At 42.9% G+C, this 15,004-nt stretch overlaps 1 protein-coding gene across 3 annotated transcripts in view; it reads right to left on the bottom strand.

Moving 5' to 3' along the window:
- Nucleotides 1-15,004, bottom strand: part of disp3 (dispatched RND transporter family member 3) — a 501,267-nt gene that overhangs the window by 27,426 nt on the left and 458,837 nt on the right. For all 3 annotated transcript variants that reach the window (XM_080214968.1, XM_080214970.1, XM_080214969.1), the window contains 3 exons: nucleotides 14,745-14,890; nucleotides 6,322-6,481; nucleotides 49-162 (listed from right to left, as the gene is read on the bottom strand). In XM_080214968.1, the coding sequence (XP_080071094.1) occupies nucleotides 49-162; nucleotides 6,322-6,481; nucleotides 14,745-14,890 (420 nt within the window). The remainder of the gene's footprint in view (nucleotides 1-48; nucleotides 163-6,321; nucleotides 6,482-14,744; nucleotides 14,891-15,004) is intronic.

Here is a 15,004-nt window from a genome sequence, read left to right as displayed (position 1 = left end):
AATTATTAACTGCACAGCCAGGGTAGGATAAAACAGTGATTTTCTTACCTAGAATGGTCAGCAGGACTGGTAAGAGGAGTAGAACATGGGTGGTAAAAACAGCAACCGCAGCAACACAGATCACCAGGGAGAGAATCAAACTGTACAGTGCACTCTGAACACCTGCAAAGGGGAAAAGGTACTACAATGTTTCCTGAGTCATTTCAAAGAATAATGGAATATGAAATTATATCTAAACAACAGTGAGACAGTTATTAAAATCAGGCAGTCTGGTGACAATATTAACACACTGAAGCTTTAGTCTCACACTTAATCAACAGAACTGGAATTTGTTAAACTTACAACCAGATCTTTTTTTTGTTGTTAACTATTAATGATCTACTGGTAGTATTGCCCATAGTGAATATGTTCATATCTGTGGTCATAGCAACAACAATGTCATAACAGGTAACATATGATTGTATTTTGTTGTTAAAGTGCAACAGTATTTGAATTAACTTGCTTCTTCAATGCTATATAGTTTAACTGGAAACTTGACAGGACACTGAGGTCAATTAAAAAATGCTACTTGCAAACTAACTGGCTTTCATCAATTTTTGGCTCCAGGACAGGAAAAGAGTGAGCATGATATAACTGGCTTTCTTTCTCTTTTTTTTAAAACATATACCCATGTCATCTTGCTCACAATTCACAATGCAGGACGACAAATGAGGAAACATAACATCCAGCAAAGTTCATACAATTATGATTTAGAGGAAAGTTTGATCGCACTGGACTGAATTTTCACCTGGTCAGGATGACTTGGGAGCCCTTTAAAAATGGTGGGTGGGTCCCAATTCCAAGATTCATGACTCTAATCCCAGGACTCAATTTTCAGGAGTGTCTTTTAAAGATGTGGGCTGTTGTGGATTCCTGTACACTTCCCCTGACTGGCTCTGTGGAGGGAAAATCATGCCCTAGTCTTCTGTGATTTTCATGGTTTTGGGCAAGCTGCACGAGGAAGCCTTTTGAAAGATAAGTTCAAAAGTTCCTCCTCACGCTTCCCCATATCAAGGAATGTCTCCCCACCTCCCACACCCACCCACCTACCCCCCCACTCCGCCCCCTGCATTACCCACCCGCCCTCTACAGTCCCTCAGAGCTCTCATGTTAAACAATGGCCTCTAAAATCTTTCATGACACCCCATGCCAAGATACGCCCACAAAAACCCTTATGGCTCTCATGCCCACAATGGCAAAGTATGCCACATCCCACCACCTATTGTTCTCATGGTATATAAGTGAGGCTGCCAGGAGGGAGTGGTTGAGGGTGGAGAGAGACTGCCAGGCAGGGGAGAGTTTGTGCTATCCAAAGGGGATGAATGAGGAGGTGATGTGGTGGAATGAGAGAAACTGTGGGGACAGGGAAGTGGCGTGCTGAAGGGAGAGGTGGTCAGCCAGGCCTGGGGGAAGGGGTAGATAGAGCAGGAGGGGTGGGTGGGGGGGGTGTGTGTGTGTGTGTGTGTGTGTATGTGGGGGTGTGTGTGGGTGTGTGTGTGTGAGATGGCCTAGTGGTATTATTGCTAGACTATTAATCCAGAAACTCAGATAATGTTCTGGGGACGTGCGTTTGAATCCCGCCACGGAATTTGAACTCAATAAAAAATATCTAAAATTAAGAATTGACTGATGACAATAAAACCATTGTCGATTGTCAGAAAAACCTATCTGGTTCACTAATGTTCTTTAAGAAAGGAAATCTGCTATCCTTCCCTGGCCCGGCTTACGAGTGACTCCAGAGCCTCAGCAATGTGGTGACTCTCAACTGCCCTCGAGCAACTATGGATGGGCAATAAATGTTGGCCAGACAGCGACGCCCATGTCCCATGAATGCACTGCAGAAGGTTATTGCAGAAGGTAAGGGGGCATGGAGTTGGGGGTAGGGTGTTAGCGTGGATAGAGGATTGGTTGTCAAATAGGAGGCAGAGAGTGGGGGTCAATGGGTGCTATTCGGATTGGCGGTTGGTGACTAGTGGAGTGCCCCAGGGGTCGGTGCTGGGGCCTCAGCTATTTACCATTTATATAGATGATCTGGAGGAGGGAACCGAGTGTATGGTGTCGAAATTTGCTGATGACACCAAGATTGGTGGAACGGCAAATTGTGCGGAGGGTGTGGAGAGTCTGCAGAAGGATCTAGATAGGCTGGGCGAATGGGCCAGGAAATGGCAAATGGAATTTAATGTTGGCAAGGGCGAGGTGGTCCACTTTGGTAGGAAGAATGGTAGGAAGGACTATTACTTACGTGGCGAAAAACTGCAACATGCGACGGTGCAGAGGGACCTTGGGGTCCTTGTGCATGAGTCGCAAAAACCCAGCCTGCAGGTGCAGCAGGTGGTCAGGAAGGCTAATGGGATGCTGGCCTTCATAGCGAGGGGGATTGAATATAAAAGTAGGGAGGTCTTGCTGCGGCTGTATAGGGCATTGGTGAGGCCGCGGCTGGAGTACTGTGTGCAGTTTTGGTCGCCGTACTTACGCAAGGATATTTTGGCCTTGGAGGGAGTGCAGAGGAGGTTTACTAGGCTGATGCCGGAGTTGAGGGGATTGAGCTATGAGGAGAGGCTGAATAAACTAGGCTTGTACTCGTTAAGAGTTTAGAAGAATGAGGGGAGATCTCATTGAGACGTATAAGATGATGAATGGGATGGATAGGATAGAGGTGGAGAGACTCTTCCCGCTCAGAAAGGACAGTAGGACTAGGGGGCACAGCCTCAAGATAAAGGGGGGGCGGTTTAGAACAGAGTTGAGGAGGAACTTCTACACTCAAAGGGTGGTGAATCTCCGGAATTCTCTGCCCGTTGAGGTGGTGGAGGCTGCCTCGCTAAATATTTTTAAGACGCGGGTTGATGGGTTTTTGATAAGCGAGGGGATTAAGGGTTATGGGGAGAGGGCGGGAATGTGGAACTGAGCCATGACAGATCAGCCATGATCTTATTGAATGGCGGGGCAGGCTCGAAGGGCTGGATGGCCTACTCCTGCTCCTATTTCTTATGTTCTTATTTAAAAAAACTCAATTTGACACTAGCTGATTATCTATTTGTCGGCCATCACGAAGGGCATGCTGTGGGAGGCTCAGTGCTGCAGGTGGATTTGGGGAGAGAGCAGTGTGAGAAACAGGAAGGATGTGGGCAGAGAATTTAAATGCAGCTCTTTGGTGGCTGGAGTCCAATAGAAAGGAAGAGATTGGTGTGATGTCTTCAGGATGTGGGACTGTGGTTGTAAGGTTGACATGTGAAATGCATTTATTCCTGGTCTGCTTGGCCAAATGTCAATTTGCATGAGAAAGCAAACTATATGTACTCAGACTTTGTAATGAAGGTCAATATTGACAATTTTGCTTCCTTCTTCAGGTGGCTCATCACCTTGACCCCAAAGGGACCTTGAGGACTTCCCCTCGACTCTGAGGAGTGAATGCTGCCAGAGGTACTCGTGTCATGGACAATGCTGAGTCCGAGACAGATGAAGAGCCTTTGGAGGCATCCATCAGGCAGTAGATGCTGGATGTTGAGTGAGATGTGTGGAAAGATCTGGCGGAGATCCCTAAGGGTCTGCATGCCATTGTGTCTGTCTTGGAGGTATGCATGCGGAAAATCAGCACTACATTGACCCAGAAAGTCATGCAGTACTAGTGTCAGAGTGGATGACGGACCTAGTAACTCTATCCCTTTATGGTGAAGTATGGAGGTTCAAACCAATCTTATGGTGCTGCAGGCTCCTCTCAGGTGCTCTGGATATCGGCAGCAACTCCTCTGCCTTCCTGCCAGTGACTGTCAGGTCTTATGAGACTGTGACCACTGAGGAATGCCTGGACATAGCACTGGAGAATTCCACCTAGGTGGGACTTGCACAGGCTCCAGCAGCCAGAGGATGGCCACCATGGTCGTTAAAGCCAAAGAGTCAGCAGACTGCCTCCAATCCAGTTGCCAGTGATGTAGGTTGCCAAAACTAGCAATTTCAAACAGGAATTTAAGTCATTATGATCATATAAAGATAGTCATGGCTGATTTATATTTTCTTCTTGTGTGTACTGGTGTATTGGTTTATATGAATATTTGCCTTGATTATAAAAATATTCCATTCTGTTCAATGACTTTAGTGTGCTTCATGAATTTGAAAGGGAAGAAGGCTGGGAGTTGCCTGTGACACAGAGGAAGGACAGAAAATTGATTTCAGAGGTTGGGCCTTGATTAAGGGTGACAGGTGTGTCTCATTAGGAAAGATTAGTAAGGTGACATATCCCTTGTCACTACTGTGACTCCTTGGTTTGGATATCTAGCTAAAAGTTCTCTGAATTGAGGCCCCCCTGCTCTCTTTGCCTCCCATAAGGAATCTCAAATCAGGATCTTGCTCCTCGCATTGGGGCACCTCTGGCTCCACCTCAAACACAGCACTGAGTCATTCTCTGTGCCCTGTTATCATCCTCCAACGAGTCTCCCTTGAGAGAACCAGATTGTGCAGTGTACAGCAAACAACAGCAATTCGAGAAATGTGCTCAGGGGGATATTGAAGTGATCTCCCTGAGAAAGCCAGGCAATGGAACCTCATCTTGAGTAGGGCTGTGGCCTAAAGTATAGTCCTTGCAGAGGCATGGCTGTTATAGCTGTCCTTGGCTTCTGTCCCTGGGCGTATCAGTGGCATCATGAGCCACCTTTTCAACTGATAATCTTTGTTCCCCTGGAGCCCACCATCCAAGCGAACTAGAGCTACAAAAAGCCTTGGCATCTGAGAGTGACCAAGGATGTAGGAAATGTGGAAGAGTGAGTGTGTGCGCGCACGCTTGTCGAGGGAGGGAGTGGGGTATGGAGAGTGTGTGTGTTGCACTTAGCTGCGTACTCTGTGTCCTCTTTGGTGCTCCCTGTGCAGTGAACACCCCAGAAATTGATGGCTGCCACCTCTGAGATCCTCCTCGGACATTTCTATGGACAGAAGTCATGGGCTCAAAGTTGCCCCCCTTTATCTTTCCGAAACTTTCTTATTGACCCCTTTAGTGAAAAAAAATTGAAATATGGCCCCTCACGCACAAAGATGGGAGAAACCTATTATACACAGTTTATAGAATAGGCATGGGAGTGCCATAGTTTAGCATGGGGAGGGCATGAGGGATCATGGGAGGTGGTGGTCTTATCTTGGGAAGGGGGCATGAGGGAATCTGGGGTGGGTGGGACTATATGAGGTGGCATGGATGTGGCACTGGGGAGTGTGGTGGGGGGGCATCAGGGGATGAGAAGGATAAGGGCTGGAGGCCTTCTGTTTTTATTATAAGTGGGACATAGTCCCACAGCACTGAGCTGGGCCTTTCAAACAGCCCATATTTGCCTCCTCGCAATGAAAATCCCCTCCTTACAGATACTTTTTCCTGAGATAGGCAGGCTGAGATGGCAATTTTGTTGATGCTTGCTACATGCCTCAAGATTGAAAATCCTGCCCAATGTCTCTGCCCTATGTGCATCATTTGCTTGAACATAAAGTAATGAATGAATGACTGCTATTATCAGTGTAGTGAAGATACTCCACAGCACTGTTGGGGTAAAGAGTCCTAGAATTTTGACCCAACAGCAATGAAAAGCCTGGGAAAAGGACATCATAGGAAACCCAGAGACCCAATAGACAAATAAGGAAAAGGCATACCTGGTTTTCTTTAAAATAAAGAGGCCAAAAGCATAATTCAGGCAAAATAATATAATGATCATGTGCCAATCAGGGGGCCCTGGTATTATATAATCTGATTTGCAATTCAAGGAAATGCGTTTGGGTCTGGAATGCACTGCCTCGAAGTGTGGTGGATGCAGGTTCAATTGAAGATTCAAGGGGGCATTAGATGACTATTTGAATAGAAAAAATATGCCGGGGAAAAGGCAGGGGCACAGCACTAAGTCATAGGGCAGACATGATGGCCAAACAGTTTTGGGCCTTAACAGTTCTGTGATTCTATGATATCTGTGCTGAACAAATACCTTCTCTTGGATCAGAGAATGTTTACGAGGAACCTAGTTATCTGAAGGCTGAGTGTAAAATTCCAAACAGTACAAAGTACAGAAAAAGATATACAGCATCATTCAATAACAAAATTTGGAAAAAAATATTGAAGTGTCAAGCTCGAGAAGCTGAATGGTTTATTTCTGTTCTGTATTCAGCTAATCCCTTTTATAAATCTCCCACAAGTAGGTCTTTCTGTTTAATGTTACTTTAATCCTGGTGGCAACACGTTTATTTTAAAACATCACTTGAAAATTTCAGGATATTGTGCCTTAACTCATGAATCTATTTGTTGTTCTTGTAACTTACCTATTATTTCCATAAAAATCTGTTTCCAATGTTCACAAGTCTGGAATCCATGACGTAGCGATGATTGTTCTGAAAACTGACGTAGCTGCTCCTGGAGGTAGTTTTCCCATTTCAAATAGTCTGCATATGTCTGAAATGAAGACTTTCCTTTATAGGTTGTCTGTGAAGAATTAAAGATCATGGAGATAGCAAAGGGAATCAAAATACCTGAAATCACATATTGTTTCAGCCAAATGATGCTTCTGCCTAAAATATAAAAATAGGATTATATTTTGGTCGGGCACACTAACAACAACCTACATTTCTACATGACCTTCAATGTACCTAAAGTGACCTAAGATGTTGAAATTTTTTTGCAGGAGTACAATAAGACAGAAACTGACAACAAATCAAGGAAAGGGGAGTAGACATGCGTAAAAACTTGGTTAAGACAAATATTAAGGAGTATCTTAAAGCAGGAGAGATGGAGAAGTTTTGCAAGGAAATTCCAAAGCTTTGGGCTTGGACAACTTAAGGCATGGCTGCCAATGGTGGGTAATGGGAGAGGGAGATATACAACAAGTTAGAGGTGGAGGAGTGCAGACATCTTAAAGGGTTGTAGGGCTAGAAAAGGTTACAGGATTAGAGTGGGATGAGGAGAACACAAGAATCAGAATTTTAAATCTGAGATATTGGTGGACTGTAAATCAAAGTAGCGAGTGCAACAATTGTGTGATCGCGAACTAGTGCAGAAAAGTTTCACCTTTACACTTGATATTTTAGAATTTCTGTATTTCTTCATTTAGCTTGGTCACCAGGTACTGGGCTCTGTAGGCCAACTTGGCTGGGCTGTGTAGCTGAGTTGGAAAAGCATAGTTCCCAGTGTTTTATGTTTGAGATGAGAGGCATTTGATTGGATGCAGAGCCATATAGCCACAATTCCACAGGTCTTTTGTGCTATTAGTGTGACAGCTGAACAAGAACTGTTTTTGTACCTGCGGTTTCTTTTATGTATTGTTCAGTTAGGATTGTCAACAGTTTAAGATTGCTCTGCAGTTTCCAGGAATGAAAAATGTATCTTGATGACATTGCTGTGGGCAACCTAGAGTAAAATGTTACGAGTGTTGAAAAAACTTATTTTTACCCCATTTTGTTTGAAAGTCTTTATTTCTTAATCATACAGATAGTGGACGTGGGAAGAAATGCTGTTTGACTGAATGTTACCAGTCAAAGATCTTTAAAATTGTGTAAGATTTTGATAGTGTAGACAGTGTATTCCCACTTGTGGGAAAAAACAAAACTAGACTCCATCAATATGAGACAGTCACCAAGAAATCAAATCAGGAATTCAGAATAAATTTCTTGCCCTGGAGAGTGGTGGGAGTGTGGAACCTGCTACCATAAGGAGTGAACAAGACAAATAGTATAGATGACTTTAAGGGAAGCATGAGAAACAAATGATGCAGAAAGTAGTAGAAAATTCTACTGGTAGTTAGGTGAGGAAGGAAGTAAGAAGCTAGGCTGGAGCATAAATGTCAGAGTGAACTGGTTGGACTGAATAGCCTCATTCTGTGATAAATATTCTGTATAATTTTATGTATTTGGATAATGAATATTCTGACCAGGTTTCAATTGGAATCAGAAGGTGAGGCATCATGGGGAAGGTCAATACAGGCAACCAATGGTGGGAATCAAGGCTATGGGAAGTTTGAAGGTGAGACACCATGTGAAGAAAGCTTCAGGAACAAATCCAACCAGTTTTGACAACACTATGTTTAGCCAAAATCAATTAAAGGAGTATGTCCTACAGAGCTGTCCATAAACCTAAGTGTTGTAAGTAATCATTCACTGCCCGCAGCAAACAGATTTTTTTAAACAATTAAACATGTTGTATATTATGAACAGCCAGGAAGCATAAAAAATTAAATCAGAAAACTAATCAAACAAAACAGGAAAGGGATTAAAGCGTGGCTTGCTTTAGAGATTGTGGCTAATGGATTCATAAGATTAAATCATTGGGACAGTGCTTGAAGAGCTTGAGGTATGTAAATATATGGTATTAAACAGTTTCAATAATTAATTGGTTAGTATTATATGGACATGAACAACATCAATTTGGAGTTTTGATTCCATGATAATTAAGCATGCAGCTTGATCAAAAATTATGTGCAAAGACCATGGATATGGACAGGTGATCCTTTTTCTTTGAGAGGGAGAACTACACAATTTGGAAATAAAAATATATTTAGGTCTCCACCATATATTGCTCTGAGCTAGCAGTTAGGAGGTAGAGGACAGTAGTACAGGATTATTTCTCTTGTTGGTGTACTCCCCTTTTTCCCGTATCCTGCATTTGCTTGGCATTGCCCACTGGGATGAAATACTTTCATTTAATGCTGCTTTAAGTATGGCTGACCTACTGATTTAATGTGAGTATGAATAGTGTGTGCATGTGTGTTACATATATGTTAAAAAAAATCAGCAGTGCCATTTTGAAGCAGGGATATTTTCAACACCTTGAACCTGTTCATCACTGAATTGGATAATGGTTAATCTGTTTCTTACTTCCAACCAACTACCTTGCTCACATTACCCATAATATATTTGCCTAACAAATTGGTTTTAAAATGCTCAATTGACCTAGTCTCAGCAAATTTTTTTTGAGGATTGAAGTTCCAGACTTCCACTACTTTTTGTGTCAAGGATTGCTTCCAACACCATCCCTGATCAACTAAGCTCTAATTTTAACTTTGGTAGTACAGAATTCGAATATTACTGAGAAGAGAGACATGTTGCTGAAACGTTGTATCTTGCATATATGAGGACAAGCATAAAAATGTCACATTTCAAACAATCACAACAATTTATACCAGCAGATTTGGTTGGCAAGTCAACTCTGCTTCGCCAAGGCATTACCATGGAGAAAGGAAAGGGGAACGGCAGGAATCCCAAGTTTTCAGGTAGTTGAAAAAAAGTGAAAGGTTTCAACATGTTATTTTCTTTGCAGAAAATGGGTCCATTTGAGTGTTTGTCACTTCCAGCAAGCACAAATGAGCCACTTTATAAGCCTTACAGATGGTCTGAAATTGAGTGTCAGTGTAGAGGAGGTGCAGATGGTGGGGTTTTTGCCTGTATTACCATGGGGAGTAGGGGGGAGTGGCCCTTTAACTTTACTTTGGAATAGGGGCATCCTTTGATCTCTGCTCTGGATCCCAGTATATCCCACACTTTATTACCACCAAGCTAGGGGATTAACCCTGGTTTAATGAGGAGTACAGAACATCTGTTAGGAGCAACACAGACTTACCTGAAAATGAGGCGTCAACTGGTGAAGCTACAACACAAGTCTACTTGCATGCCAAATAACATAAGCAGCAAGCAATAGTCAAAGCTAAGCAATTCCATAACCAACGCATCAGGTCTAAGCTCTGCAGCCCTGCTACCTCCAGCCATGAATGGTGGTATATAATTAAAATATCACTGAAAGAGGCGGCTCACACAAATATTCCCATCTTCAATAATAGGAGTCCAGCACATCTGTGCAAAAGATAAGGCTGAAGCATTCGCAACATTCTTCAGCAAATGTTGCCCAATCACAGAATCACATCACACAACAGGGATGGGATTTTCTGGCCCTAAATCTGGAAAATCCCATCCGAGGTCAATGGATCGTTGCATGGTTCTTGTTCTGCCTGCTAGGATTCCTGTGGTGAGCAGGATGGGAAAATTCCACCCCAGAAGTTTAGTTTTGGGTTTGGCAAGCACAGAATGTCTGAGCCTGGACATTGCCTATTATGAATAACCAAAAAAATATACTTTTGTTTCAATCAGCTAATCGCATCTGTGTGAAAAGCTTATGTTCTAACATGCTGACCTGAATGGGAATTGCCTGGGAAGTTTGGACTTCTGATGGGCAATTCCCCTATTCCTCAGGGCCCTCCACGAAAATCTCTAACTCTGATCTAGAGTAGAAAACTTTGAACAGTTCCTGTGGACTTATTTGAATAGTTACCCAGGAAACGTCAGACAGAAAAATCCTAGAACTCAATTTTTTGGGCCCATTTGGCATTGGCGAAATTCTGTTATGGTTACTAACTCTCACCAGGACAATAACGGGATTTGTGGCGGCAAGATTTCATTTTGGGATCTTCCCCACATTCTTCCCCACAATCAGGTTCACACACAGCAAGGGTGTGACCCTGATTGCCATCAACATGAAAACATTATAATCCAGGGTCGTCAGCCCAGCCGGCGTGATGTAATGCCAGCGGGAATCACAACTGATTTCCACAAACCAAAACCAATCTTAATGACTATCCTGGGGCCCAGAGGTGAGTACAGCCATCAGGTGGTAAGGGACGCAGCTGAGACGTGCCCTGACTCTGCCTCCTGGCACCCAAGCAGTACCAACCTGAATCCCACTGGGGAGGTGGTGGTTCCCATTACGTGGGAGAGGTGGTGCTGATGGTGGGGTTTTTGCTTGTATTACCGTGGGGAGTGGGGGGAGTGATCCTTTAACTTTACTTTGGAATGGGGCATCCTTTGATCTCTGCTCTGGATCCCAGTATATCCCACACTTTATTACCACCAAGTCCGGGGATTAACCCTGGTTTAATGAAGAGTGCAGAAGGTATGCGAAGAGCAACACAGACTTACCTGAAAATGAGGCGTCAACCTGGTGAAGCTACAACACAAGCTACTTGCATGCCAAATAACATAAGCAGCAAGCAATAGTCAAAGCGATTCCATAACCAATGCATCAGATCTAAGCTCTGCAGCCCTGCTACCTCAGCCATGAATGGTGGTGTATAATTAAAATATTACCGGAGGAGGAGGCTCACACAAATATTCCCATCTTCAATGATAGAGGAGCCCAGCACATCTATGCAAAAGATAAGGCTGAAGCACTTGCAACATTCTTCAGCCAGAAGTGCCAAGGGGGTGATTCATCTCAGCCTCCTCCAGAGATCTCCAACATCACAGATGTCAGCCATTTTGATTTACTCTAGGTGCTATTAAGAAATGGCTAAAGGCACAGGATACTGCAAAGACTACAGACCCTGACAATATTCCAGTAATAGTCCTGAAGACTTGTGCTCCAAAACTTGCTGCCCCCCATGACATCTAGAAACTCTAACAAAACTGGAGTTTCTCAGGGTAGTGTCCTAGGCTTAAACATGTTCAGCTGCTTCACCAATGAGCTCCCTTCCATCATAAGTCAGAAGTAGGGATGTTCGCAGATGATTGCACAATGTTCAGCACCATTCACAACTCCACAGATATTGAAGTAGATCATGCCAAATTGCAGTAAGACTTGGGCAATATCCAGGCTTGGGCTGGCAAGTAATATAAATGCCACGTAAGTACCAGGCAATGAGTATTTACAGCAAAAGAGAATCAAAACATTGCCCCTTGACATTCAATGGCAGTACCATTGCTGAATCTCCCACTATTAACATCCTGAAGAGGTTACCATTGACCAGAAACCGAACTGGATTAACCATCTAAATACAGTGCCTACCAGGGCAGGTCAAAGATTAGAATCCTGCGGCGAATAACTCACCTTCTGACTCCGCAAAGCCTGTCCACTATCTACAAGGCATAAGTTAGGAGTTTAATAGAATAGTCTTCACTTGCCTGGATGAGTGCAGCTTCACAACACTTAAGAACTCAACATCATCCAGGACAAAGTAGCCTGCTTGATTGCTACCCCTTCCACAACCCCCTTCCACAAACATTCAATCCTTTCATGACTTGCGAATACTGGTAGTTGTGTGTACCATCTACAAGATGCACTGCACAAACTCACCAAGGTTGTTTAGGCAGCACCTTCCAAATCCATGATCAACTAGATGAACAAGAGCAGCAGATGCCTGGGAACACCATCACCTGGAGGTTCCCTTCCAAGCCATTCTGACTTGGAAATATACCACCTTTCCTCACTGTCACTGGGTCAAAATACTGGAATTCCCTCCTAATAGCACTGTGAATGTACCTACACACCTCAGGGATTGCAGCGATTCAAGACGGTAGTACACTACCACTTTCTAAAGGGCAGCTAGGGATGAGCAAAAAGTGCAAATGCTGGCTCAGCCAGCTATGCCCACCTCCCATAAAATGAACAAAAACATACTTAAAACTTATTAATTGGCAGCTGCTGCTATCAAAAGCAATTGTGTCGTGTCTTCCCTCAAACTCTACAATGCCGTGAAAGAGTTCTCTGAGGTTTTAAGTTTAAGTTTATTTATTAGTGTCACAGGTAGGCTTACATTAACACTGCAATGAAGTTACTGCAAAAATCCCATAGCCGCCACACTCCGGCACTTGTTTGGGTACACTGTAGGAGAATTTAGCATTGCCAGAATGTCTTTTGGAGTGTGGGAGGAAACCAGAGCACCCAGAGAAAACCCATGCACACTCAGGGAGAACGTGTAAACTCCACACAGACAATGACCTGAGGCCAGAATTGAACTCAGGTCCCTGGCACTGTGAGGCAGCAGTGCTAACCACTGTACCACCTTTATGCTGTACTTCGTATATCTGAAGAAACCGGGTTCAGTAGATCTGGCAAGAAATATAGAGCAGAGTTGGATCATGGAAAAGTTCGAGTGGATTGGTATCTCATAAAATTCATAAAATCATAAATTCTTTTTCTCCCACAGCATCAGTGATCATCTTAAAAACCTGATGGTTGGATTACTTGAGAAAACATTCATCTCATTAATTCCTTCAAAATTTTGCCCTATTTTGCCATGTTTGCTTGTGTTCCAAAAATATTTAGAAGTTACCTGGTGTCTTTAATATTTCTCCTTGAACACATCATCAAAAACAGATAAACTGGTTATGTATGTTACTGGTGTTTGTGGGGTCTTGCTGTGGATGAAAGTACTGTTGGATTTGGCTATTTGGCAAACAGTTACTACACTTCATAATACCTCACTCTACATGAAATAAATCACCACTTTCTCAAAGATCTCCTATATAATGGTAAGCCCTCTTCTTTTGTTGACTAAAAGAAATACATATAATGACCAAATCAAATGGTTCAAGTCTTGCTGAGGAACATAATTTGAAATTATAAATGAACCCAACTGTAGACATAACAAATTCCATCAGCTTTCGCATGGCTCTTGGTCATGTTACATTTTAGATTTTACCAATTTTTCTTGGTTTGCTGAAAAAAAACTGTCGCATGCAGCAGATGGCATCAGAGACTTAAAGAAAGCCTCATTTATTGTGACAAATTTCACTTTGCTGTTGTGCACAATATTTTGGGTTTCTCTTTTGGTTTTGGACACATTTCTAGCTGAGATGGTCTCTTTTGGAAATCCAATTCCCTGATCTGCTTTAGGCATAGTGACTACAGCATGTTGTTTTGCAGGAAGTGAAATCCCACAACAAACCACACATTGTTAAAACGTGCTAAATTTTTGCACAAGAAGTCCCAAGATGAGTGCAATTGTCAGCTCCTCAGTGGATGTGGCAATAACAAATTACTTGCTGTAGGCATTGTTCTTGCTGCTTTCCACACATGGTGGGAAGCTACTGCAAAGAGATTTCCTGAGTAACAAAAAGTGAGAACTAAGACCTGAAGGGGAGATGCTCAATGACCACGCATATACAAATTTCAACAAGAAAAATGGATTACCATCAGCAGCAGGAATCATTACCAATTTTCCTTTACGTAGGACAGAGATAGTGAGGCTAATGGTAACACATTTCAATGGCTAAATATCAACTGGCTTAGGTAGAGATTGATACTTTAGGGTGACTGAAACTTCAGGAACAGAAGAAAAAATTTTACCAAAAAACTAAATCTGGCATTGTTTATTAAGACAAAAAGTTAACGGACATACAGTTAGAGCTTGGCTTGAAAGCTAATAATCCCTGTAAAAAAGCTGGACATATCTTTACAACGGAAAGGTAATCAATCCATTGGGCCCTTTTGATTCATTGGAAGCAGATGAATCAAAGAAAACACATTTCTTTGGGTCTCACTGGGTTGCTTTCCACTGTCAGTGCAGCATGGTACTGCCCTGATATTCTATAGCTACTTTAAACTACTGGTGCTGTTCATGTTCTCTTGCAGGTATTGGGTAGTATGTTTCAGCCACATAGATAACCTTACTCTTAGGATTTGTGATAAGGTTCTGGCTTAAATCAAGGGTAGGCAGCAGTCCTACTCTGCTGCAATTGTGCTGGCAAAAATGCCCATCCAGGAATTTTGGGGTTTATGATCCTATGGCCACTAAAAGCATGCTAAATATTCATTCCTTCTTTGTGTAGTATTGGTAATAACAGCTGGTGGAAAACAGCTGTTGTACTGTTCTGCAAAAACAGACGCTGCAAAACAATCACCTCAAAGGCAAATTGTTTTGTGTGACATTGCAGAATGTGATTACAGTGTTAACAAATTTCTTCATATTCATTCTTTCAATGCTTACAGATTCAAAGGCCATCGAGATCCACTGGACTTTCCCATCTTTCACTCCAACAGCACCATGGGAGAGTTGTCCAGGAAGCAAATTGGGTTCTGGAATGCTCTTGCACTCGGGATGTAACATTTGCAGGAAAGTTGAAACGCTGTACCCTAGGAGAGAAAAGGAACTAATATCACTTACAAATCTTCACAAGTTGACAGTTATGGCTGGAATTTTCCGGCCGCAGCATGGTGGGTCTGGTGGTGGTGTATTCAACGAGCCAG

The sequence above is a fragment of the Carcharhinus amblyrhynchos genome, chromosome 30 (assembly GCF_965287045.1).
Source record: "Carcharhinus amblyrhynchos chromosome 30, sCarAmb.v2.hapA, whole genome shotgun sequence".
Classification (NCBI taxonomy): domain Eukaryota; kingdom Metazoa; phylum Chordata; class Chondrichthyes; order Carcharhiniformes; family Carcharhinidae; genus Carcharhinus; species Carcharhinus amblyrhynchos.
The sequence above is the reverse complement of the archived record's forward strand: the minus strand, read 5'-3'. Positions and strand labels throughout refer to the sequence as shown.